We start from the raw sequence: 27,829 nt of genomic DNA, 5'->3' as shown, positions 1-27,829 counted from the left end.
GGAAAGGATTAAAAGAAGTAATGTTATGTATTAAGAGTATTCTAGGAGTGTAAAATTACAATTTTAATATTTATCTTATTTATTTTACAATTATCTATTAAACTACAGTAATCGCTTTGTTATGCAATACGTTAATGAATACGTGTCTTAATGTATTAACATACAGTCAATTACCTTCTGCGAACATATTTATTTTGATTTCTCTATTTTTCACATATAAAGCTTAGTTCATCCAAGCAATATCGATCGTTCCAATAAAGCGCTTGGGACCCACCTATTCTCAGCGTCTCTATGCAATTTTCAATCAAATCCTTTCCATCTGAGCTATGTACAGAGGGTTCACCAGGATACCAGTTACTGTAAACTATAGCATTACCAGTTGATAACCAAATAAATCTCTCAGTGTTAGCTAATTTTGTTCCGGAAGTCCAAAAATGCTCATAATTCAAGCCTAAAATTAAACAAAAACATATCTGTTTAAAATGAGTGTATGATACAGGAAATCCTAGATCTGATGGCAGTTCGATGGAAATATAAAAATATAAATAAATATAAAATATAAAAAAAGTGTGATCACAACCAACAGTGTAAAAATGGGAGATATATCAGTATCTTGACAATGCTTCTTAAGAAAATGCTAGACATGCGCATACTACCTGTGACAAACAGTTAGACAGAGGTCGTAGTATATTAAAATCAAAATTTGGAAAAGCAATACAGCAAGGAAAAAATAATAAAGCACCTGGGCCAGATTAAATCCCTGCCGAGGTACTTAAACTTTTGGATGATGAAAACATTACATACCTAACTACTTTCTTTAACAAAATTTACAACGAAAGAAAAATACCAGATGATTGTTTGGAGTCACTGTTTATAACATTACTAAAGAAAAACAGGCCCACTAAATGCAGTGACTTCAGACTAATCAGTTTGATGAGCCATACATATTGATGAATATTTCTTCAAAAGCAAAAGTAGAGTGGTCTAGAACCTAGAGAGGCACTATTCTGTATGCTCTTTCTCTTTAAAAAAATTTGTGAGTTTCGAAAGAATGTTTCTGACTCTTTCATCGAGAAGTCGTTCGACTGATTACAAGACGAAACACTTTTCAATTGCCTACGGGTAACCGCACTTAACTACGATATAAGACTGCTAATATTACAATCAAGTAGCTCTATCCAAATTGGAGATAGTTGTACTGAAAAACTACCCATCAAACGTAGAGTACAAGAGGCTTGTGTTTTGTGACCCAGTTTTTTTAATCTATACTCTGAAGAAATCTTTAGAGAGACTTTGGATGACAGATTCGAGAGATTAAGACTAGGCGGAGAAGCGAACGATACAGCCGTCCTTGCAGAAAAGTTATTAGATCTCCAGATATTAGTAAATGTAGTCAATGAAGCAAGTTATCGGAGAGGGCTTAAAATTACCATTTCAAAAACAAACTGGATCGCGGTTAGAAAGATAAATTTAGATCAAGGTCTGCTTTGTCTTAATGGAGAGGAGATGAAACGTGTAAACCATTTTAAATACCTTGGCAGCTGCTTATTGTAAATTGAGACTCTGATAAAGAGATAATAACTATAATCAAAATATTACGTAAGGCTCTTATTGCCTGGAAACTATTTTTTTCTCAAAGAAACCTATCGATGCATATTTGCAAGAAGGTCTTAAAATATTGTGAGCCATGGACATGGAGCATTCAAATTGTGGTGCTATGGACGGATCCTTAAAATATCGTGGATTTCACATACTTCCAATGAAGATATTCTTAAACTAATGTATTCAGAACCTCAACTTATTAACATCATAAAGAGGAGAAAACAGAATACTTGGGGTATATAATTAGACCACCTAAATAACTACCTTATAATACAAAGAAAGGTGGAGGGAAATAGATGAATTGGTCAAAAGACACTTTCATGGCTGCGTAATATTAGGCAATCGTGTGGTTTCACAGTCGAATTATTTCGCACAGCACCCGATAGAGAAGATTTTAAGGAAATTTTTAACATGCTGACGGCCTCTGAATACGGACACGGCACCTAAAGAAAAAGAAGACGATATAAATATGTAAATTAAATATTTCATTATCACTTACACTTACACTTACTTATAAATAAATCTTATAGAAACATTGTTGATAATTTTATTTCGTGTATAGTATTTAGTCTGGAATAATATGAACAAAAACCAAAGCTGGATTAATTCAATAAGTAATTTATATCTCTAAAAAAACACGTGTGAAACTATTGCTAGTTAGTCTTCCATCGAGCGCATCCCTACTTGTATCATAGGAGAATACCTCCCAGATATAGTTAATATTCGGAAAATGAAATATCCACTGTGGACCTAAACTATCAAAATATTAGCATCTGATCTCAAGAGGATAATTATAAACAGCGTGTAATCTGAGTGAAAGGCCACATGTTGATATCCACCAACCCACCTGGCCAACATAGTGTTATAAGCATAAAATCCTTCCAAGAAAAAAAAGACAAACACAAAACCACTACATGACTCAGCGTCATAAAATCATTGAACGACACAATATACGAACATGACACGAACACTACGATATAGAACTCTCCAATAAGATTACAGTAGCCAAATAGGTATCTCTAAGAACAAATAAAGCTACATATCCATAAAGCAGCTAAAAATGCATTGGGTAAACATGCCAATGAGAAAATTAGTAACCCGAAATGATTTGACGATAATCTCAAAGATTTAGTAAAATATGAAAGAAAGAGTAAGAAATTTGGTTCGGAACGCAAGACGATGAAGATCTAAGACCGATATCTGGATTAAATTAAAGTAAATGAAATCTGTGTTTCTGGATAAAAAAATTTCTGTTTCTGGATAAAAAAGAAAAGTAACAAAAACGAAAAATCAGTTGTGAGAAATAAAAAATGTGAACAGCTAGACACATAGGAAAAAACTCTATTTAAAATATCCATTCAGGAGACACTACATTCCAGCTGCAGGAAATTTTACAGAAATAGGTATATAGTCCAGTTACTATGGCATTTCCCCTTAAATTTTTTATAACTGCACCGATTTGTCTGAAATTTTTAGAGTGGGTAGTAAATTACTCAAAAAACATAGGTTATATTGTGCCAATATGTGCTTCTACTCCTGGGGTGGTTAGCACCCCATCTAGGGGGTTGAACTTTTTACACTCAAAATAACCCCGGAAATTGATAGAGAATTAAATTTTAAACAAAAAATGTGATATAAATTTTTTTCGCTAAATCAATACTTTTTGAGTTATACGCACTTGAAAAAGTAAACTTTTCGCAAAAATAAAACATGTTTTCCAATGATTTTGTACGAATAACTCAAAAACAAAGCATTTTATTGAAAAATCTATAATGAACAAAAATAAAGCTTATGAAAAAACAAAGAGATTGTTTAATTATTAAGTTTTATAAGTACGATACTAAGCGATTTATAATTGTTTGAAGATGACTTTTTATTTTTGGGATACTATACTCGATGCATTTAACATCAAATATCGGAAAATGAACATCTTTTTTGATAAAAACTCATACAACACTTTTTAGAGAGCTAGAAAAAACCATTAAAGTGAGCTATGTTAAAAGCCATTTCGATTTAAACAAAACGAAATACGAAGGAAAGAATTTGAATTACTCTAGCGTTTAAAAAAAACGAGCAGTATAAGTAACACTATTTCGATCAGAATTGAAATTAAACGTATATCTTCTACAATTCATTATGTTGTCATTATGTGTTATTTATAAGTTTTAAAAGTTTAGCCTGTTTAAAATGGGTTTTTTTTAAAAAAATCATGTTTAAATTAAAAAATCTTTTTTTTTAATTATCTAAAAATTAACATTTTTTCAAAATAAATCTAAAACTATAAGAGATACGTGAAAAAGGATTCTATATTAAAATGTAGTTTTTTTCTTAATAAAAATTTTGATTTTTTTATTTTGGTTGTAACTCAAAAAATAATAGAGATATAGCCAATTGAAGTTTGAGATACAGCGGCTGACACACCTGTAATCAGCACTTTGGCCCTTTACTATTTAAAAAGAAAGAATTTTAACATATTTTAATCTACTTAGTCTTGTAGCTTTTGAAATTACCTTCAAAATATTTTTTTAATGGATACTGTAGCTTAAAAATTAACGGAGTTATTCTAAAAAAATTTTGGAGCATGTTATTTATATTTTGGAGCATCAACTTATTTTCTGTATATATAAATGCTTTATTGAAAAACTGGTAACAGAGACACTAACACTAACACAAATATGTATATAATACATACATATATATATATATATATATATATATATATATATATATATATATATATATATATATATATATATATATATATATATATATACATATACGATACGAATCCTTTATTAAAGCCACAACTAAAAATAGTGCAGTTAAATTATCATCTCTTGTACCAACTGTAGGTGTCCTGGATGAGCATATCAAAAGAGTTTATTTACAAACTCAGATATGGCTTGAAAACAAAGAGATTGATATGACGGATTGGGGATGGTTCAAGAGTGATGATATTTTACAACCAATAAAAATGAAAAGTTCACCTGTACCAGAAGAACTATTGAAAATGATTTTTTGCAATTGCAAAAAGGGTTGCGGCTCAGAGTGTGGCTGTCGTAGACTAGGTCTATTTTGCAATGCTACGTGTGGAACATGCTCTGGCGACAATTGTCAAAACTGTCCTGCAATAGACGAACAGGTGTAGTTAGAACACGACGTGAATGATGTTTCAGACAATGAATAATTTGATATATTGTAAATAATTTTTATTTTTGTAAATATATTTTGTATACTTTCTAATGTTAATAAAGTATAAAGTATTTTCATGCATAATTTTTTACAATAAAAACATCATGAGTATACTTAATTTTTTTATTTAGACATTTACCAAAGGGGAATTTGTTTCGTGAGCATAGAGATGGTTTTTAAGGCTTGAAAATAAGCAACCAATCAAAAAATATTTTATTGATAAGAAAGGAATTTTTGAATATAAATGTACATTAAAAACTTTTGAAGTTGTTTAAAAAGATTTTTTTATATATTTTGACATAGAAGGTAGTTTTTAAGGGTTGAAGTGTTGCAATCAACCAAAATTATTTTATATAAGCAGAGAATTACATTGTAGATGATATAAATGCACTACAAAAACGTTTGAACTTGTTAAACGATTTTTTACAATTATGTTTATTAAAAGGGGTGGTTTTTAAGATTATTTATGGGTTGAGAATGTACACAATATCCATTATTATAATTGACAATATTTCAATTACCTAATTTAACACGATTTAAATCCATAAAATGCTTTAATATAAATTTTTTCATTATTTTCAATAAGGGGTGATTGCATCCCTTAAAAATAAAAAGCTCACCTAGCGCATATATAACTTTTGAAGAGGGAGGTAAGATAAGCCTAATTCCAAATTTTTAGCAAAATCGATTCAGTTATAAAAAATTTAGAGGTGTTGACTTCTTTTCCTCCACAGTGACTGGAGTAATAGAGATGAAGAAAGACACTTCTTACACCTCTATTTGCAGTTGATTAAATAATTAATAGCCTAACATCCCACTGCAAGATCACTACGTTCATAAAGTAGTTAATCAAACTCACATTTGTACATATATTTAAAATTAGGAGAATACATTGATAATAGGTTACCAGTCAATAAGTGGCCGGAAATAATTTTATTGTTTTTAATAGAAGTTAAATTTTGACAAAAATTTTATCTCGTTAATTTATTTTTTAAATAAAATACGCTGACGTATGTGCATGTTTTTTATATTAAATTAAAGCTAATTTTTTTCTTAATACGTTAGTATAAGTTTGCCTGAGAAAAATGGTTGAAAATTAGGATTCCAGCTGTAAAAACGCGAGGTATCAAAGATAAAACAAAAGACAGCTAGCGCGCAACGCTACTGGAGCATGCGTCGATAGATATAAATAATATACATACTAATTCTGACTTGTCAAACCAGTGTCGTTGCGCCCTAACTTTATTTTACTTTATTTTTGATAATTCATATCTTTAATAACGAGCACTCTACTTTGTGACCATTTTTTCTCAGGCAACCTGAGAGATTTATCTCTTTTCCGATCAATAAAAAACAACATTCCAAATGAACAACACGGCTTTTATAAAATTCCTTGTGCAGACTGCTCCCGATCTTATATATGCCAAACAAATCGTAGAATCCAAAATAGGATTTATGAATATTTCATTTCTGTTTGTAATTCCAATTTAATTTTAGCTCTAGGTGAACATTATCTTCATAAGGATCACAAAATTGATTTTAAAGACTCCAGAACCATAGTCCCCGCTTCTATAAACCAAGAAGCCATATAAATTGAAAAAGGCCAAATTGTCTCAATAAAAGAGATGACGACATACGGTTACCTTCGATATGAAGACCTCTCATAAAGAAAATATCGTCCGCGCCATCCTCAAAATCCTACTGTCAGGAATTTTCGGAAGAGAGGGAGAATATCAAAATTCAAACCTTAAAGAAAAGAAAGCGTTAAAAAACAAATGGGATTAACAGAAAAGATCACCGATATAATAACCCACACCTTATATGGTATGGCCACATAGAAAGAATAAATGGTGCAAATAGACAAGAAAACGTGAACGACCAAAAATAACATGAAAAAAAAATTCTAAGATGCAATGGGGGATAGAAACCTGGAAGAAAACGATTGGTAGGAATACATTCTTACTTTTTCTTTTATTATGTCTTACGATGCAATATTATTCAAATCTATATAACGATTTTTATCAATTTTTACATATGAAACATAATATGCTTACTTACATAAGCGGTACTATTTTCTTACCTATTTCATCTGTAAATTTTCCTAATCTCTCGTTTTCATCCTTATTCATAATACTAACCAATTGCATTCCTTGCTGGCGACAAAATTGAGAAGCACCATCAAAACTAGCCTAAAACAATATAAAGTCTAAAGCATTTTTTCATTTATTCAAAACATACAATATACATCAACCACATAGGTTTATAAGTGGAGTACAGTACACAAAAATTTGATTTATTTACATTAAATAGATGTATGTTATAAACTTAAATCCACCCTTCATATTCCTCAAAATTATTCCAATATCTGCCGTTAAAAAAAGTTTTATAATATACAACATAATATATACCAATCAGATCCAATGTAATGAAGGGAATATATCGTTATATCAATCAATAAAACAGGACAAGTCACGACTAATCCAAATTTTTACCGGCCTATTACACTAACATGCACTATACTCCTGTAAGCCGCTAAAAAAGCCGCTCAGTCCGGATTCCGTCCATCTCGAACCACTGCTGACAACTTAGTAACGTTACAAATATAGATCTTAACCGCCTTTTAAACAAGCAAGATTTAATGGTAACATGATTTGACATCGAGAGCGCCTTTGACACTCTATTACTCTCTACTAATCCGAATTTAAAGTATACAGATGTCTCATTCGCTCTCGACTGGAATATGCGCACGTTGTATACATATCAGTATGAAAGCATTATTTGTGAAATTTTGACATTATTCAGAATATGTAACGATTTAATTTGCCTACCACATTGGGTGTCACTTGTAAAAATATAAATTGTTTATGGGGGGTTGAAACGAGGAATTAAACAGTTACTGGAATGGAGGTAGGGTAAGTAAATAAACTGAAACGTTTGCGAACGGCTACTCTTGTTTTGCTTGGTAAGCTGGGTCGTAAATAATTGTCTTTATTTGAGGAACTGAAAGGGTTAAACTACAAAGAAAGAATCAAAATATACTTACAGAGATTTCCTGGGCAACAAACACGAGAAGGTTGCTAAACTATTTAAATTGGACGCCGCTTAAAAGAATCCTCTTGCTGGATAGAAAGAAAAGCTTTTCTTTCCTTGTTTTACTCTCTGTGTATTTCCTTTAAGAAACATCTTATGATTGGATACAAATCACACACTGTCCTACATAAATTGCAAATGATCTGGATGGACTAGTGAAGACACAAAAGAACAAATCTTGAAGAGGTCAAACATTGAATTGGGCTTCAGATTATCTTGGATGATAACAATTATTACTTAAAACCATGTGTACTTCTTAAATGTTGGAAATGCTGTTTTTCAAGTTCCTGAATTGGAGACAACACAACAAATCGGTGATTAACTAACCCACTCTACAAAGACTGCCAAATACTATTTTGAGTTTAAATACATCTGCTAACTCATAAATTTAAGCAAAAAACTGCCGGTATTGAAAAAAATACATGCCGAGATCTTATCTCTTCAACGCGAGATAAACGCGTAATCAACAAACTCATAAAAGGAAAAATCAAGCAAGTCAAAGAATCTTGGCTCAAGAATTTATGTACAGAAATAGAAGACCTCCAGAAAAAGACGGTTTCAACCTCCACAAGAAACTTAAATATACCTCCGAAATTAAGAGACTAAAAATTGCTCACATACTTAAAAACGCAGATAGAAAAATTTGTGATTACGAACAACAGTGCAAAGAATAGGAGAGATACGTCAGTGATCTTTTTAACGATGCTTCTCGAGAAAAAGATATACATACACTACACATACTACACATGACAACCAGTTAGACAGAGGTCCCAGTATACTGACATCAGAAGTCAGAAATGCAATACAGCAAGCCAAAAATAATAAATCACCTGGACCAGATCAGATCCCTGCTGTGTGGTCTATCCTATTATATGGTTGTGAGATATGGACATTAAAAACCACAATGCTTAACAAATTAGAAGCATTCTAATTGTGGTGCTATCGACGGATCTTAAAAATATCATGGGTTTTGCACACTTCAAGTTGTTCTTAAAATGATGAAGTCAGAAAGCCTGCTCACAATCATCATAAAGAGGAGAAAAACAGAATACTGCGGCTATATAATTAGAGGACCCAAACACCATCTACTTTGACTTGTAACAAAAGGAAAATTGGCGAAAAAGAGATGAATTGGTCGAAAGAAACTTTCATGGGTGCGTAATAAGTTTAACAATAATAATTGTATTTATATAAAATTATTTTAAAACCAAAAGTGTGTTAAAAATTTAAACAGATGATTCAATATTGTTATTAATCGGATGACATTTATGACTTTTAAATTTTGACAATCGTTACGAATCGAATCTTTTAGTGACAGATATTCTTTTAGCTTTTTACTTCTCATTTAATTTCTTTATTTTGTTATTATTCATGCATTTTTTAAATTTAAATCTGCTTAGAATAAATATATATTGACTTAAAACAAATTAATCGAGAGTAGTGAATCCATGTCAACAATCGCTATTCTATGATGCTACCCCTAACGACGCCTTCGCGTGGCGCTAGTTCCGTGACGCTCGCCTCACCATTTTACTGTAGGGAAAAAAGTAATACAACGCCAGTATAGAAGCTTCGCTACAAAAAAATATCTTTAAACATAAATAAAAGATTCTGTGGCCGATGAACTTTTCACACTATTTCTTAGGGGTTCGGCGCGTAACGGCACACACACACACACACACACACACACACACACACACACACACACTCACACACATCCTGTAATTTATGGCCTTGCCTATACTCTCATAGTTTACGTTTCTAGGGGTTCCGCGCGTAACGGCGCGCGCACTTTAAAACTGCTTTATGTCAATAAAAAATATATTTAGACATAGCGGAGAGTGAGGCAAAATGGTCCCTCTAACATTTTTTTAGGTTAGAAATAACAAAAATCGAAATAATTAAGTAAAGTGTAATGAGACAATAACTGGGGTTTAGCAGAACATATTTTTTTGAAAAAATTATATGTAAGTGAACAGTTAAAAGAAAAAAAACATTATTTTAACAAGTTCTAAAGGGACCGTTTTACACCATGGTTAGGGTAAAATTATCCCTATAGTTCTTTTGTACAGAAAAAGTAATTTTTACATTTGTATTTACAAAAATCGCATTTACATTTATGGGAAACGAAATTAATATAACGACCAGCCCCGTAATAAAATTTTATGGCCTGGCTTTTAAAAACAAAGAACGCGTGTTCTGTGTTGAGTTTTTGTTTTCAGCAATCATTGAGACACCATTTGCATCGGTCCGCGATACATATACAAAAAATACCGTCCCTTCGAGAATTAATTACGTTTTACAAAATAAATATTATTAACACTTTTTTTATGTTTTATTTGATTCAACTATTTTTTATTTTTGCTTCCGTGGTAAATAAGTTTATCACACGCATCCACACCAACCACGGAACACACTTAATTCAAAACTCTTTCGCCTGCGATTTACTGCATAGTTCCGAGCAAAATATCATGAAATCTCTTATTTTCTTGTGTTTTTTTTTAAATACCTTTCTGTTTACAGCTTTTCTAGCTGCCTGTGAAGTTGACTTGGGTGTTTTTGTTTAGCTTTCATCAAAATATAATTTGGTGTAGACGTGAACACAGTTAATCCTTGCGAAGGTCTTGAACTTCTTGCTGAGGAGGTGCCTGAGGTAGTGGAGATATTATTATATAATATGAGGTTACAAAAGTATTCTCCAGTGATGATGGAATTTCATTGCATTTAACGCTACCATTCTGTTCTGATGTGCTAATTTCGTAAATTGCGATTGAAGTACCAACTGCAGAGTTTGTAATATCGACTGTATAGTTTAAAATAACAACTTAATTTTACGGATTTGAATTGATTGAGTTTCATTTTCCGATGATCCCCATTCCTCTGAGTCGTCTGATGAAGACATATATTACGAATTTTTCTTTTCCTTATTAGGTAAAGTACTTGGAAGCAAAGAATTATCTTTTTGTGGAGAAGGAGTTCTTTGTTCATGGATGGGAAAACGGTTTTATTTTCCAATTTATAGAGAGTTACGACTTTTCCAGGGTTCTTTTAAGTCATAAAATAACTTCCTCATTAAAATATGTCATTAGATGTGAAAATACTACTACATCCAACGGCTGCATCTCGTGGGTGCAATGTGGAGAAAACGACAACATTATAATATCATTTTCTCTACAGTAATTCTATAGCTTCGACAGACTTGTGGCTTGAATAACCATCAAGCAATAATAGAACTCTATTTTCAGCTGATCACTGTGTATGTTGTTGAAAATGCTTTAAGAACAGGATAAAGGTGTCAATTTCATCTGTATCCAGATTCGTTGTAAAGAGAAAGTGTTCCATATGGGGCGCCTTGAAATATGTAATAATTAATTCTTTCGTTTGCGAGGGAATATTATTGCTGGAGGGATAAATTGACTGGCTGCATTTATACAGAAAACAACGGTGACATTTTGTCCCCTTTCAGCGCCTGTTAGGAAATCAACCTGTTTCCGGCCTTTATGTGCTAAAACTTTGGACAACTTGCTAGGGACCGTCTGGATAGCAGACTAATCCATATTATACATATTTTCATAGGATTAATGTTATCTTTATTTTGTATTTCATCTAAAAGGAGTTCTAAAAGAAAACTCTGGATATCTCTTTAGAAAGTCTCTAAACCAAGCCGTTCCAGCTGACTTTTTGTTTTTAGAAAACCTGTGTTTAATACCATTCCTCTCCGCAAGCTCGTAGGCCATTTCACAAATAATAATACTAATAATACTAATACTAATAAGCGTCTATATTCTTTGCTATTATGCTTCGCACATCTTCACAGCTTCGTGCATAGGTGGCGCTAGTAGTACTGAATATAACAAAGAAAGCTAAACGGCGGTTTTATGAAAATTATGAGAAATATATTAGGGGGCCATTTTACCCGACTTTTCCCTACTTTTAATTACATAAAATTCTTCGTCTTCGATCGTACGATGTAACTTGCTTTGCTATAATCCAAAGTTTTCGTAGCGAAAATTCTAAATATATTTATATTCGTTTATACATATAAACAAATTATATCCCTTTATTAATAAAAAAAATATCCGTTTATATTTATTATAACTTTGTTATAAATAATATCTCGATTATAATTAATAAGGTTTAGTTGTAAAGCTGGTACCTAGTTATTATGGTAATGGTATTGTAATTAAATTGTTTATAACAATTAATTAACACAAAAGCAAGTTTGAAATTCGCATTCAGCGGGTCAAAATACATAAGAATACAATCTGAAACTCCTTGGACTTTGATCGGTTACGAGAAGTCCTGGCCCATGAACTATTTCGTTTTAAAGAACGAGTCGCCTCTTCAATAATGTTGGACTATAGCTATGCTACTTCCGAGAAGTTCTTTTCCTGTGTGAGTCGGATTATCGGATTGTGGAAGAGCGACTTACCTTATTGTTATCCGATAAGCGATAATTTGATAAAATTAATATTTTTGTAAACCAATTACGATTTAGGTTTCTACTTTTGCTAAAAAAAGTTTTTTAAGAAATTTCACTTTTTATTAGTATTATTTATGAGATTATATAAATAAATACAACTTCAAAGGCAAGAAAATATCAACTATTAGATTTAAAGTTTAAGGATTTTTATGTTTACCTTTGCATTAAATTTGTATTAAACTTCTATATTACTTACCTTAACTGCAGTAGAGAAGTAATATGTTTTTCCAGCATAATTTAATATATTGGAACTTTTTGGCGGTTTCACTGCGGATGTATATAGGACAGAAGTGGTGTTTCCCGAAACCTGTGTCAAAACAAAGAAACACACTAAAACCACCTTAATTACCCACGAGAGAAATGTACACATCTTTAAAATCATTAGGTTAAAAAGACACAAGAATACAGATGTTGAATTTATATCTTTTTATCATAAAATATATTTATATAAAATAATATTAGAGTTGGATGTTTATGTTTGAACCGAATTCACTATTTGTGAGCTACATGTGTTCAGATTTTTCAAGCTTCTCCCAGCTCGTACAAAAATAAAAAATTCTTTATTGAAGATTAATATTGAAATATTTTAGTTAACTTGTTTGGGAAACCTCACGGTCAGTTTCATAGACGAATAATTAATTTACATCGATGTATAATATTAAAATTATTATTTATTGTGGACCAGTCTATAAATTTTGACGACTTTTATTAATTCTGTATAAATATTGGCACTTTCCACTGATTGCCATAGGCTCTCCAGTGGAACGCTATCGTCACATATCGTCACTTGGCAAGAATAGTGACAACTAAAAAAACATAGTTACTCAAACTGTAATGATTATTAGCATATTACTAAAACATTGATATGGTGGTATTGCTAAAAAATTTAATAGCTTATATTATGGACTTTAATTTGACATATGTTAAAATGGGTTGCTTTAAGCAGGTATGTTTCAAAAATTAAAAAAATTTGATTTACGCCAATGTTCACGAAAAATTGTTACTAAATTGCATATCCAAATTTTTCAGAAATAAATACATACAAAGTGTCATGTAGTTTTAATTTATGAAAAAACAAAACCTAACAGTACATTCAAGAAAATAATTCAAATAAAAAACAAGAATATGATTAAAAAAATTAATTAACAATGATAGGTATCAAAAAATCAAAACTTATCCAATTTCATTTAACTCTAAAGAAAGAGCTTTTTAAAAATGAGTCTTATAAATTTGAATAAAATGAATTGTACAATCTAGGAATGGTATTTTTTTTAACTAATTCCAATAATCCCTTCTTTTTCTTTTCACATATTGTAAATTTTTGTTTGTAAACTTTCTGGAATGAAGGTTTGGCCGCATTATTTCTTATTTGCCTTGTTCTTGTAATATCTATTTTTACTTGTTTAAAAGATTACGTTTCAAATGAAGTTTTATACTGAACAATCTTCTTCATCGGCAGCACACTTAATTGCTCTTATTTCTGTCAGCTTTACTTGCTCTGCTTCAGTATTTTTTGTGTAGTTCTTTCTTATTGTATCGGCTAAAGTCTGTATGTCTAAAAAATCGTCGTGGGTCAATTCATGAACTTGATTCGGTTTTTCAGTTTTTTTAGCGTTTCGAATTATATTTACATACTCATCCGGAGTATAAATTGGTCCGGATTTAAGACATTTTTGGACACATTTTTCTATAACCGAATGAGTATTGTCCCCTTCATTTTGGGTGTGTCCTTTTATCAGAAATTTATGTTGAATAGAATTGATGTGATCGAAATACTGAACAGCGTGTATATATACAGATTGAACCAATTTAAAACGGAACATACAATTTAATATATATCTGTTTGAACTGCATTTGAAATAGTGGACCAATATAAAACTTGATAGACATTGTATAAAATATCGTTCAACTATCAGTCTCCTTTAAAGGAAAGAGGAGCTTGCCTAATAGTCGGAGAGATAGAGCCGAAATTTTGAACTGATCAGTAATATGACATTTCTCTATTGGAATATATTCATTGTAACTGGGTTAAGACTTTGCCTTACAGGCGGACGCCCCTCGTGGTACAGGGGGTGGCTATACAGGGATGAAGTTATAATTTTTTTCGGAAAAATTAACGATCGATAATATGGCTAAAAATTTGCCCAGAGTAAGATCTTGGTATAACTAGACGAAATCCCAAAGGGCTGACGCGAGAGTGGATACATAAGGGGTGGCGGACAGGGGTGAAGTTGCAATTTTTTGGGGAATAATTAACGATAAGTAATATGTCCGCCATTTTCATGGCTCATTATTTAGCGCCTAAACACTATAAATCCAAAAGGGCGGACAGCTGGGTTGGTACAGAGAGCCATAAAACGGGGTCAAATGTACCACTTGCCTGCGCATTTTAGGTCTCGGCAACAATTTTCAAACTGATTTTATTATGATATTTTTATACCGATTGATTTGAAAATTTTGTATGCTCACTTCTGTTACTATACTGAAAAGCGTCAAGTAGAGTTTTCCTCAAAATTTTCCAAAAAAATTTCCGTAAATAAAAATTTTCTTAATTTTTTGAGGTAAAATCTAATTTGTAGAATTCTTTCGATTTTCTGTCAGTTATACCATGATTTTTTTCCAAAAATTTTCAAACGATTTTTCCGATAAGAAAAAAAAATTTAGAAAAACTTTAAAAATTTCGTCATTTTTCTCACTCTCATTGATGTCATTACATTCATCATCTTCGTCACTTTCACTTTCAATAATATCACATTCATTATCTGCTTCATTTTCAATCACTACTTCTCGAACTGATTCTGGCATCTGAGGTCCACTAAACCATTTGAGTTTATATGTTTCATCTTCAAACTCCCAACCATGTTCTTCAACAATAAATTCTGTTGGTACTTTTTTATGAGCATTTGTCCAAATATTTGAAATATAATGAGCTCGCAGTAGATGTTGGTATAATTCATCTTGACATTGTGGTAAGCTTGAAGCATCGAAATTTTTTAGTTTTTTTTTAAGGTTCGTTCACATCATGCAACTTATACTGCCGGTTAAATAGTGAAAATCTGACATCGTTTACTTTTCTTTTTGGAATTGTTCTCGTCAGTTATGTTCCATATAAGTGACATACGAAAGTTTCTAAGGTTTCAAAAACTTCATTACAATCGAAGTCAGTTTCACCAAGTTGAATAAAAGCATCTTGATACTTATTACATTTAGCGCATGCGTCTAGAATTACTGATCTAAATGAACGCGCATCATTATTATTTTAATATTTTAAAATAATAATGATGCAAAATTAATGTCCAAACAGAATTTGTAAAATTATAATTAACTAATGAAAAAAAATTCAATCAATTTGAAAGTTAAAAAAAAATATTGAAAATATCTACAAAGTAAATTTCAAAACTTAAAAAATTGATAATTCCACTATTAAATTGATTTTTATTAATAATTATTTGTAAAATGTTAAAGGAATTCACAAATTAAATTTTATCTATTGATAAATAGAAATAATGTATTTTGTATTTGATTATGAATGTAATAATAAATCAAATTTTTCTTATATCTGAACAATCATTATTTATGCAATATAAATTTAAAAACCTTTTTATTGTAATAGAAAATAAGTAAAATTACTATTTGTTATACCAAAAATATTTAATAATTAACATTATAAAATTACTTTAATTTAATAAAATATCAAATATCAAACATTTATTCAATTAAAAATTAATTCGTAAAATATTTATATTTAAGAAAAAAATGTGATTTTTAAAGTTAATATGACTTTAGTTTGGAAAAAAAACATTATCATAATATCATTTTAATACTACAAAATATTCTATAAAAGATTCAGACGATGACGTAGAGTTTTATCAAATGTTTTAGAAAAGTTTTTCTAAATTTTTTTTTCTTATCGGAAAAATCGTTTGAAAATTTTTGGAAAAAAATCATGGTATAACTTACAGAAAATTGAAAGGATTCTACAAATTAGATGTTACCTCAAAAAATTAAGAAAATTTTCATTTACGGAAATTTTTTTGGAAAATTTTGAGGAAAACTCTACTTGACGCTTCTCAGAATAGTAACAGAAGTGAGCATACAAATTTTCAAATCAATCGGTATAAAAATATCATAATAAAATCAGTTTGAAAATTGTTACCGAGACCTAAAATGCGCAGGCAAATGGTACATTTGACCCCGTTTTGTGGCTCTCTGTACCAACCCAGCTGTTCGCCCTTTTGGATTTAAAGTTTTTAGGGGCTAAATAATGAGCCATGAAAATGGCGGACATATTACTTATCGTTAATTTTTCCCCAAAAAATTGCAATTTCACCCCTGTCCGCCACACCTTATGTATCTACTCTCGCGTCCGCCCTTTGGGATTTCGTCTAGTTATACCAAGATCTTACTCTGGGCAAATTTTCAGCCATATTATCGATCGTTAATTTTTCCGAAAAAATGACAACTTTATCCCTGTATAGCCACCCCCTGTACCACGAGGGGCGTCCGCCTGTAAGGCAAAGTCTTAACCCAGTTACAATGAATATATTCCAATAGAGAAATGTCATATTACTGTTCAGTTCAAAATTTCGGCTCTATCTCTTGGACTATAAGGAAGCGATAAGTGGTTTGACAGCATAGTAACTGCTTGTTTAGTCTAGTTTTTTCAGTGATTCTAGGCAACCTATTTGGGTGGAGTTTTGACTTGTTCTTGAATGAGTTCCGAATCCAGCAGCCCGCTAAAGTATTGAATTTTTATAATATAATTATTTGACAACCTTTTGTTGGCCAACCACCTAGAGCGGAGTTGAGCCGAAATACATTGATTTCGTATGTTCCGTTTTAAATTCGTTCAATCTGTATATATATATATATATATATATATATATATATATATATATATATATATATATATATATTTAGTTGTTCTCTCAGGTCCCCTGTCAAATTTTTAAATGCTTCGCAGTCTGCACACTGGTCTTTCTTTGAATGATGGAAAACTGCATTAAATTCATTTTTAAAGATATGACTATACATAATATAATTTTCAAACGGTTGCCCCTGCGCTTTACAATCAGCGACATAGTCTTGGTGTTAACTTGTAATAGATTTGCTTCGTCAATATATTCTCTACTCGTACTGGCCCTGCAATAATGGCTCTCAAGTTTTGGTATCGATTGTATATATTTGCGTATACTTTCTTTTATTTATGTTTGCCGTGTTTGCCTCGTTTGTCAGTAGATAATACACCGGTTTCATTTTGTGAGCATTTATCAATGATAGTACGGATGGGTCGATAACATATATCTAACGTTGACCGGAAGAACAATTTGCAAACCCTGATTTTGGTGTTGCCAACAGTCAACGAAAATGCAAAATTATTACTGCGATTACTCTTGTGAATTTTGTAAGAATATCGGGGTAAAATCTTAGTTATGTGCCTCATTACAAATTCACGCTGCCTGTAAAGGTCTCCCATATCGCAGTAATTATTAAAAATTAAATGACGGTCTTCCTCCGAAACATTTTTTATGCAGTTAAATTTGGAGGTTTCTTTGCACGGTTGCTTTAACTTTCTGTCTGGCATTTCCTGTTTAGTCTTCGAATTGGGCATATACGATTTTGGGCATAGAGTAAAATTGTGTCTTTCCAAATTCCCAATAAAAATAGTAAAAAGTATGTCTATTCTTTAACTGTACTGTATAAGACACACGTTAAATATGTGAATAAATAAAATAAAACTTGACCTCGGGTTAATGAAGGATAAAGCAAACATTTCTTACCTTACTTTAATTAAACATCCCATACAATCGGTTACTGGTTAGCGGATAGAGAATGTTAAAATTTATTTATAAAAGTTGCAATTTTTGGTCATAGTACCCACAAAAAAAAGGCCACGTTACTGTTAGTAATTTTTTGACGTGACAACGTCTTAAATTAGGTTGTGGGTCGGAGTCATTCATGAAAAAGTGTAACGCCCGCTCACGTCTGTTACGATGAGTCACCGAACGAGAGAGAGGCCCGCCGGACCGGCGCATGCCTTGCGTCTCTCTCCCACTCAAACATGATCGGTCCGCTGGTGCGATGCTATTTCTCCTATCATCGTCCTATCCTCAACAAAATCACTCAAATAGAAATTAGTTAAGTTTAAGTTTACATGTACAATGTTTTAGTAAACAAAATATATTTCTATAGTTAAAATTTGTGCAATTCTTATTTTCATTCAATTCCTTGTTCCTATTGTGCAATTTAATAATATTCGTATCAATAAATATTCTACCGAGAAAAAGACGTTGTCACGTAAAATATTCGCCCGTAAAACCGACTTTACAGGCAACCGATTTTTTTTTTTTATTTCAACTTTAACGTGCTCGGCTACTGACCAAGTAAAAATTATTATTAAATGTTTGACGTTATTTACTCAAAACATAACCTTTATTACATAACAAATTTGTTTAGAGACATATTTATGTTCATACTTAATTATCAAAAAACTGTTATCAAACACTTTTACTTACATATTAGTGAACGCCCAATACACCATTAACGTGTTTAACAATATTGACACTAAAACCATAATATCAGCGATTACAATCGTTGAGTACCCCACGCACTCCAATTTAATATCGTCTTTTCAAAATACTATTCACAACATCGTGCAGTCTATAAACAGATATTATTTGTTCATACAAAAATGCCATCGTACTGTGAGTGTTCCGTGATTTTATGGTTAATTTGAAACTGCATAATAATATATGATTTAAAACAATGTTTGGTAAGTTAACGCTAATTAACATTTTTATTCAAATTTCACTATTCGTATAAAAAATTAAACAAAACTTTTGATTTATTTTAGCTTTCCAAACAGAAATAAGTAGAAATATATTCAGATAATAATATTTTATTCACACCGACGTTTTTTACAATACGTTGGTTCATAATTCAACACCATATTATATGTATAAATAAAAAAACTTGAATATTCTAAAAAATATTACTTTGTAATTATTGGCAATAGATAAGAACACTATTTTTTCTGACGTATATTATTCAAGTTTATAATTGATTATTTATTATCTTATTGAATGTTATTGATCAGCTGTTTATTTTTATTCTGTCAAAATTTACAGTGTTTTCTGTTCTACTAAAAAGTAGAGATTGTTAAGAAATTGATATGGTTGGGACAATTAAAATAAAGATTACTATTTGTACATATTATTCCCCTGATTTCTCCGTAATGTATTTTATGAGGAATATCGCATCTGTACACGATCTTCCAGTCCTCGAACCTTGTTGCTCATTTGCCAAACTTATTCTTCAATTCATTCGTTGTTGCAGAATTTTAGTCGTAAGTTTTAGGGTTGGCTTTTATAAGTTAATGGTAGTTTTCTGGCTGTTTTAAGTCGCCTTTTTTGAATAGACCAATAATTAGTTCACTGGGTCTTCATTCGTTCAGTGTTTTATAGTCCAGTAAACAAAACATGTTGTTCTACATCACGCATCGTTGGTGAAGCAGCATCTTCGAGATTTATTGCTTCTAGTAACGAAGAAATGGTATTAGGCATACAATTTTGAATAAACTTAAAACTTTTAAATTTATAATAGTTGTTATTCTAATTATAATAATGTACAACGGATTGAAAAAGCTCGTTATTTATCGAATGAAAATATAAGAACCGTACGAGATAGGTACTTAGTTTAAAAAACATTTATTTTTAAATTTTATAATTTTAATATTTAGGGGAACTTATCTATTATACAGAAGATGGATTATATCTTTGACTCTTACTCTGTCAAACGCTTTCTTTAGGTTAATCAGACACAGAAATGCTGGTCTATTATACTCTAGCTACTTCTCAGTAATTTTCTTTATAACGAATATTGCATCTGTACACGATCTTCCAGTACGAAAACCCTGTTGTTCATCTGCTAAACTTATCCTCTGATTTATTAGCACTTTTAAAATTTTAGATGTAAGTTATAACGTAGTATTTAACAAGTTTATACCTCTGTAGTTTTCCGGTATTTTATTGTGTTTTATAATTTTATTAATTAATGTTGTTAATTGTTCTGTCATTGCTGCTCCACAATAATTCCGTAACTCGTTTGGTATCCCGTCTTTACCTGTTGCTTTTCTGTTCTTCAGGTTTTCCTGTATATTTATATTAAGTTCTTCATTTGTGGTAATTTTTGGTGTTTCCGGTTCTAGCGTCGTTTTTTCTTTATCTGCATATAGCTTTTTTAGTTAGTCAATCCACGTACCCTCTTCTATGTGTTTTGGTTCTATTAGTTTCTTTTCCTCCGTTCTTTGACCTCTTATGAAGCGCCATATTTCCTTTCGCAAATTGTTCAAAATCATGTTCCATTTCTTTTGAAAACCATTCCCAGTGATCATTTTTTATTTTTCTTACAAGTGCAGGTGTTTCGTCTCTAATTGTCTTTTACTTATGGTATGACTCTTGTGACGTGTATTTCAGGTAAGCTATTTTCTTTTCTTTACATTTTTCCTTTACTTCTGTACAAAACCATGGAGTTCTTCGCCTTTGGAACGATTGCTTTTTATTAATATTTCTTTCACCAAGAACTTCCTTGGCCGTGGACTGTACCACTGACTAGTACATACATGGACCGAGAAAATATGGAACCGAATGTAAGTAGCAAGCTCAATAACAAAAAAAAATTGAAAACAGAGCACTACAATAGTACGTTCTTATTCAAAGAATGCCAGGTCAAAGATGGCCAAAAAGAGAAATAGAATAGAAAGCTTCAGGAAAACCAGCTATGAAATGGAAAACATATATAGGGAATAAAATAATGGAGATAGATCTCAGAGAAGTTGACTGGAAGGATAGAGAGCTGTAGAGGGGTAAAACTTGACCTCTGAACCTATAATAAAAAAATGCCGGAAAAGAAGAAAAAGTAAAAGTTTTTGCATCGAAATTAGAAGGCGGTGGGCGAATGTGGCCATGATACCATAATGGCATTACAGCAGCTTATAAAAGAAATATGGACACAGAAATCCATCTCCATTGATTGGGATATTGGAATACTTTGCACCATACACAAAAAAGGAGATATCTTTGGAAATATCACAGTATGGCACCATATGCATAAAAGATAGTAGGAAATACTAAGCTGGTTTCAGAGGTAGTAAATTAAAAATTCATCAGATTGCAACCCTGAAACAAATTTTTGAAAAAACACTGGAATATGGCGTTGATACTCATCATATATTTATAAACTACAAAGCAGCCTACGTCTCTGTGAATAAAAGTGAAACGTTCAAATCAATGCAAGAGCTAGGAGTACTAAATCAGTTGGTAAATTTAACAAAACTAACTCTTGAAATAGTTGAATGTAGAGTACGAATTTAGGGGGAACTGTCTGAACCTTAATATATAATAAATCAGTGCAAATCCTGGCCTATGCTGATGGTATCAATATTGTTGGGAGAACAAAAAACGCTGTACAAGAGGTGTATGTAGCAGCTATAAAAATGGGTTTAATAATAAACACCAATATAACGAAATATATGAAAATAAGCATGCAACCACTAATCCTACAACCACTTGTTATAACAAAAGAAGTCATCGAAGCAGTGAACGAATTTGTATACCTGAGAGCGCTCCTTAACACTGAAAATAATACTACCGCAGAGATGAACCGCAAAATTTGCATTGTTAACATATGCTATTTTGGGCTCAATCTTCTCTTTTAATCTATAATTATATCGAGAAATACAAAAATCAAACTCTATAAAACAATAATACGCCTAGTCCTAACTTATGGTTTAGAGACCTGGACTCTAACAAAAAATAATGAAAACGTGTTAAGATGTTTTGAAAGAAAAGTACTAAGGCGAATCTATGAAGCAGTGAATGACAATGGAGTGTGGAGAAGACGATACAACTTTATAGAATATACCAGGAACCTAATATCGTAAAACATATTAAGATAGGACGTCTGAGGTGGATAGGGCATGTAATGCGGATAGAACAAAATGACCCAGCTAAAAAAACGCTCCTTGATAGTCAAATTGATCAAAGAAGAAGAGTAAGGCCCAGAACAAGGTTTCTTAATAGCAACGATGAAAACACGAGAAATATGGGAATACGTGCTTGGAGGAAATATCACAAACCAATACATTGTTTGTACATGTAGATAATGAATCTGCTATTAAAATTGTTGTAACTTAATTTAATGCTGGACAGTTATGTAACGTTTTTAGTCCAGACAGTAAAGTCGGCCACGCTGGTAAAAATATTCTGATTCGGTTTTTTTAAATAATTTGTCCCAGCGTTGTCGACCATACTATCCGGACTATTTTCAAGTTTTGGTTGAAGTATTATGTGACAATTCCGAAATAAGTTCACAGAAAGGTGTAAAAATAGCTCATTTTGATTTAAACTTAGTGATATAAGTATTGTTCGGTATTACAATATAGTTGTTTTAGCTTTCCGTAATTATTATCAAACATTGATTCCATGGTTTCTTTTATATAAATTATTTTTTCTTACCAAATTATCTTGTCCCAAAACATAACAGTTACCATAATTTGGCTGCCATCTCATATTGGTATAGAAGGCAATCATATACTAAAAGAAGAACCAGACTCCTTTGGCAGCAGCATTGGAACTCTAACCATTCGATCTTACACGAAATACAACCGTCAATAACCAGTAAGCCTACATTTGACTATTCAGCCCTCTCAAGACGAGATCTCATTGTGATAAGACGACTTTGGATTACGGATGGCGGTTGTTGACAAAACACCGGTTTTCGGTTATACCGGTTTTTTTTTGCTTGCGGTTTAACCGGGCGGTTATAACCGGCCAAAAAAAACCGGTTTTTGCAAAAACCGGTTTACGGTTTTTTTATTCCAATTGGTTACAAAGTTACATTTACAATGCACTTTAATTTGCATCCCCAACCATTTCAACCATTTCAAATTCCCCACTCCAACCATTTCAACTTCCCAGACTCTTTCAAATGGGATTTAAAAAAAAATAATATCAACATAAATATTGTATGTAACAATAAAACACTGAAAACTTTGTTTTCAAAACTTCCACAAAATGTATTTTAAACTCTTATCACTACAGCTGTTTCGGCTGATTGCCTTTCTCAAGTGATCTATTTTTGGCATGCGTTTACACTTTATAGTCTCGAATAAAATAGGTTGAGGAGGGGAAAACTGTTTGTCTCAAGTTGGTCAGTCAGAATTATATGTGTTTTTTAATTTGTTGATTTCCATAGGTTCTAACAAAGATAGTTTAAGGCCTTTATTTTGAATGTGAAGAATTTTAAATTTCAAAATTTTAAAAAGGAATTTCAAAATAAAGGCCTTAAACTATCTTTGTTAGAATCTATGGAAATCAACAGATTAAAAAACACAGATATAATTCTGAATGACCAACTTAAGACAAACAGTTCTGCCCTCCTCAACCTATTTTATTCGAGACTATAAAGTGTAAACGCATGCCAAAAATAGATCACTTGAGAAAGGCAATCAGCCGAAACAGCTGTAGTGATAAGAGTTTAAAATAAATTTTGTGGAAGTTTTGAAAACAAAGTTTTCAGTGTTTTACTGTTACATAAAATGAATTTACATCAAGTAACAGTCGAATCCATCAATTATAAATATTTTACTTAAAAATAAATTGGATAATGCAATTCATCTTTTATTTTTACTACCATCAAAAAAAATTTATCATATATTACTTTTAACACGTTTGTATATTTGTATAATAGGTACATTTTAACTCATTTAATACTTCCTGTATGGATGTATCATTTTGAAAACGTAGGGAAACCTTGGAGATTCGTATTCGTAATCGGTAATTCGATATTCATAGTCAGAATATTATTTTTGGTAATCACAAAAAGCCATTCACCCACTTTCAATGTCAAGAGTCAAGTATGAAAAATAGATGATGTACCAGATCACTTCTTATGAAAATATTATGATTACAAATACCTTTTCAACGAAATATTAGAATAAAACTTAATTGTTTCTGGCTGATGTGAGTTTGTACTTTCATGTATTTATAAAATAAAATAAAATTTGAATTATAGTTTTGTTTGGAATAATTACTTGAGTATAATAATTATGATTGGGATCCAAAATAATACGTAACCTAATCCTAATCACCGTAAAAACCTAATAACCGGTTTTTACTTTAAAAATAAAAAACCGGTTATAACCGGGACAAAAAAACAACCGATAAAACCGGTTATTAGGAAGTAAAAAAACCGGTTTTGCTTAAAACCGGTAGGTTTTTCCCATCCCTACTTTGGATAGGACATTCAAAACTCACACACGGCTACCTAATGTCCTCTAGCACCCGTCCCTCCTGTCAAAGCTGCCAATCATATTTGACAATCAAACATATTCTCACTGAATGCCATCAACATTCGGCCAGAAGATTACCATACAAACTCATAAGTGAAGTACGAGATATCCTAAACAACCCTGACCAAATAAAAAGTGTGCTACAATTCCTTAGAGATGAACACTTATATAAAAAAAAATATAATTAGATTTTAATTTAGACATTGTATAACATATTATTATCATACCGTATTATTGTAACATATTTTTAATGTAACACTTAATGTTTGTGTAATGAAAATTCATGTTATAGTACCTGTGTAAGTGGCCATAGTAGCCGAGCACGTTAAAGTTGAAATAAAAAAAAAATTATTTTTATATGTTTAATGCATACACTATTAAATTATTAATACACTCTATTTTTAATTTAAATTGTTTTATATATTTCAGGTTTTAATATAGTACTAGCTGTTTTATGGATAGTAACAAATGCTGCCGATAGGTAAGTTAAAGTGAAGAATTTTTTTAACACACTGAATGGCAAAATAATTGGCCACCCTATAAATTTTCGAAAATAAAAATGCATTATGCACTGTTTCATATTGCGTTTTAATTTAATTATTTATTGCCATCATGCATGCTTGTTTTTGACAGTTTTGACGTTTATATTGTTGTTTTCTGTAGTCGTTGTTTCGCTCTTCTAAGTTGAAAACGTTTAATTATACAGTAATTTAGCTTTTTAAACGTGTATTTCGACTAAGTGAATAATTAAGAGATAGTGTTATCTACAGTAGATGTTGCTCAAATTATTGCATTGCTATAAGATGCACGAAGTGAATTTTCTGTATCCAAAAGTTTAGGTATTCCGATAAGTACAGCACGTAGAGCTTTCCATCGCTTTATAGAGACTAGGAGATACTCAAGCCGACCTGATTCCGGTCGTAGAAGAGTTACCTCGCAAAGAGATGATTGATGAAATTTATTGTGATGGAAGAAATCACCATTCCACTGCAATTGCTGCAGAAATCGTCTGCAGGATATTCGAAATGTGAATGTAAGCCGACTATATTGTTGCCGAATTACAACCTAGAAACTGTAGGAACCGATTAATTTTTGTTCGACAACATTAACACTGGAATATACAGGATTGGAGCCGAATTCTCTTTACTGATGAATCGCGGTTGTGTTTGAAGTCTGGCGATAGCCAAGAGAGCGTTTGGAGACGAAGATATAAAAGATATGCCCAAGCTTGTATGTCCCAGAGAAGAAAGTTTGGCGGTGATGGTATCATGGCTTGGGACGAAATCTCATTTAAAGCTCGAACTGAACTTCTTTTCATCAATGACCCCCTGATTGCTCACCGGTATATAGAGGATGCTTTGGCAGAAGCACTAGTTCCATTTGGTTCATTTATAAGGAACAATTTCGTCTTTATGCATGATAATGCACGGCCGCATACTGCATGAATTGTGACCAAATCGTCTGCAAACGATTATTGGTGTTTTAAGGCACAATACCCAATATTAGACAATTTTGTTTAAGTTCAGTCGTTATTTTTATTCGTTGTAATTCGTTTCGATACTACACTATTTTCTTTTGTATTATTCCAATTACATAAATTATGCTAAGGATCAAGCAGTAATGACAATGACCATTTTTTGTTTTAAAAATGGAAGATGTTGAGTTTACAATATGATATAGTGCATAAATTTTTATTTTCGGAAATTTATAGGGTGGCTTCGTACATTCATACATATACTGTCAACAATAAAGCCTTATGATTGCAAACATGCAGTTTCAACCAGAGAAAACAAAAATATACACGTGAAAAGCATTCAGTTAGATCAAGAAAAATACGAGAAAAAGAAGTCGATTTTTAACAAAAATTAAAAAACAATGCGGCTAATTTAATGGCAAGTAGATATCTTATCTTACTAGGTTTACTCGTACGGTCAACTACTGTCGGGTTCTCATATATGATTAGATAGCTAAATCTAATTTATGTAAATACACAAACAGTTTAAATAAATATATTTTGCAGTGAATACGATAAAAGAAACAAGTAAATTTCCGGTAATGATAACACTACTATACTCAGTTTGATATAATATAGACCAACTGTCTATAAGTTACAATAACTACTAAAGAACCGAAATTAAAAGCTTGCATAAAATGGAAAGGTAGTCGAAAATTTTTATTCCGGAAATATCACAAACTAATAGATGCATTTTTACATGTAGATAATGAATCTGCTTTTAAAATTGTTGTAACTTAATTTAGTGCTGGACAGTTCTGTATCTGTGGTCCATGTTTGGACATAGGCCTCTCCCAACTCCTTCCAACAGTCTCTATCCTGAGCAACATATTTCCAATTTGTTCCGGCTATTCTTTTAATGTCATCAACCCATCTCATCTGTGGTCTTCCTCTTGGTGGTTTACTTTCATAAGGTCTCCAATGTTGTATTGTAGTATTCCAACGTTGGCCTTTTTGTCTAGCAGTGTGGCCCGCGAAGCTCCATTTAAGTTTGGCAATTTTTGTTGCTATGTCCTCGACTTTTGTTTTGGATCTTACCCAGTCGTTCCTCTTTTTATCTGACAATCGTATACCTAACATTGCTCTTTCCATTGTTCTTTCTGTTATGGTTAGTTTATTTATGCTTGCCTTGGTTAGGGTCCAGGTTTGACATCCATATGTCATGATAGGAAGGATGCATTGGTTAAACACTTTGCTCCTTAAGTATTGGGTTATTTTGCGGTTCTTAAGTATCCAACTAAGTTTTCCAAATCCTGCCCATGCTAGTCTTGCTCTTCTATAATTTCCGCACTTTGGTTCTCTTTGTCAAGTCTCAGGATTTGGCCTAGGTAGATATATTCCTGGATTTGTTCTATCTCACTGCCATTTATAGTTATACGTCTGGGGTCATCTGTGTTTGTCATTATTTTTGTTTTTTTCATATTCATTTTTAGGCCGACGTATTGGGATCTGGCTGCTAGTTCCCCCATCATAATTTGCAGTTCCTCGAATGTGCTCGCTATAATCACTATGTCAACTTCCGCTATTACTCTACCAGAAATCGGTACTACATAATTACGAAGAGTCTAAAAAGGTGGTGCTAAACGTTTGGGGTAATATC

General features: G+C 31.7%; 2 protein-coding genes across 3 annotated transcripts in view; one reads left to right on the top strand and one right to left on the bottom strand.

The window, feature by feature from the left end:
- LOC140448045 (chitooligosaccharidolytic beta-N-acetylglucosaminidase-like) overlaps positions 1-27,829 on the top strand; it is a 75,389-nt gene that overhangs the window by 22,945 nt on the left and 24,615 nt on the right. The window contains exons 1-2 of one of the 2 annotated variants that reach the window (XM_072541089.1): positions 18,918-19,139; positions 25,146-25,197. In XM_072541089.1, the coding sequence (XP_072397190.1) occupies positions 19,133-19,139; positions 25,146-25,197 (59 nt within the window). In that variant the 5' untranslated portion in view covers positions 18,918-19,132. Of the gene's footprint in view, positions 1-18,917; positions 19,140-25,145; positions 25,198-27,829 lie in introns of those variants that run through there. The other variant, XM_072541090.1, reaches the window with a different exon arrangement.
- Positions 40-12,874, bottom strand: LOC140448046 (perlucin-like). The gene is made up of 3 exons (XM_072541092.1): positions 12,564-12,874; positions 6,875-6,983; positions 40-451 (listed from the first exon to the last, which is right to left on the bottom strand). The coding sequence occupies exons 1-3, from the start codon at positions 12,747-12,749 to the stop codon at positions 204-206; spliced, it is 543 nt and encodes a 180-aa protein (XP_072397193.1). The 5' UTR covers positions 12,750-12,874; the 3' UTR covers positions 40-203.

The sequence above is a fragment of the Diabrotica undecimpunctata genome, chromosome 8 (assembly GCF_040954645.1).
Source record: "Diabrotica undecimpunctata isolate CICGRU chromosome 8, icDiaUnde3, whole genome shotgun sequence".
Taxonomy (NCBI): domain Eukaryota; kingdom Metazoa; phylum Arthropoda; class Insecta; order Coleoptera; family Chrysomelidae; genus Diabrotica; species Diabrotica undecimpunctata.
Note: the sequence above shows the minus strand (reverse complement) of the source record. Positions and strands in the feature narration are given on the sequence as shown.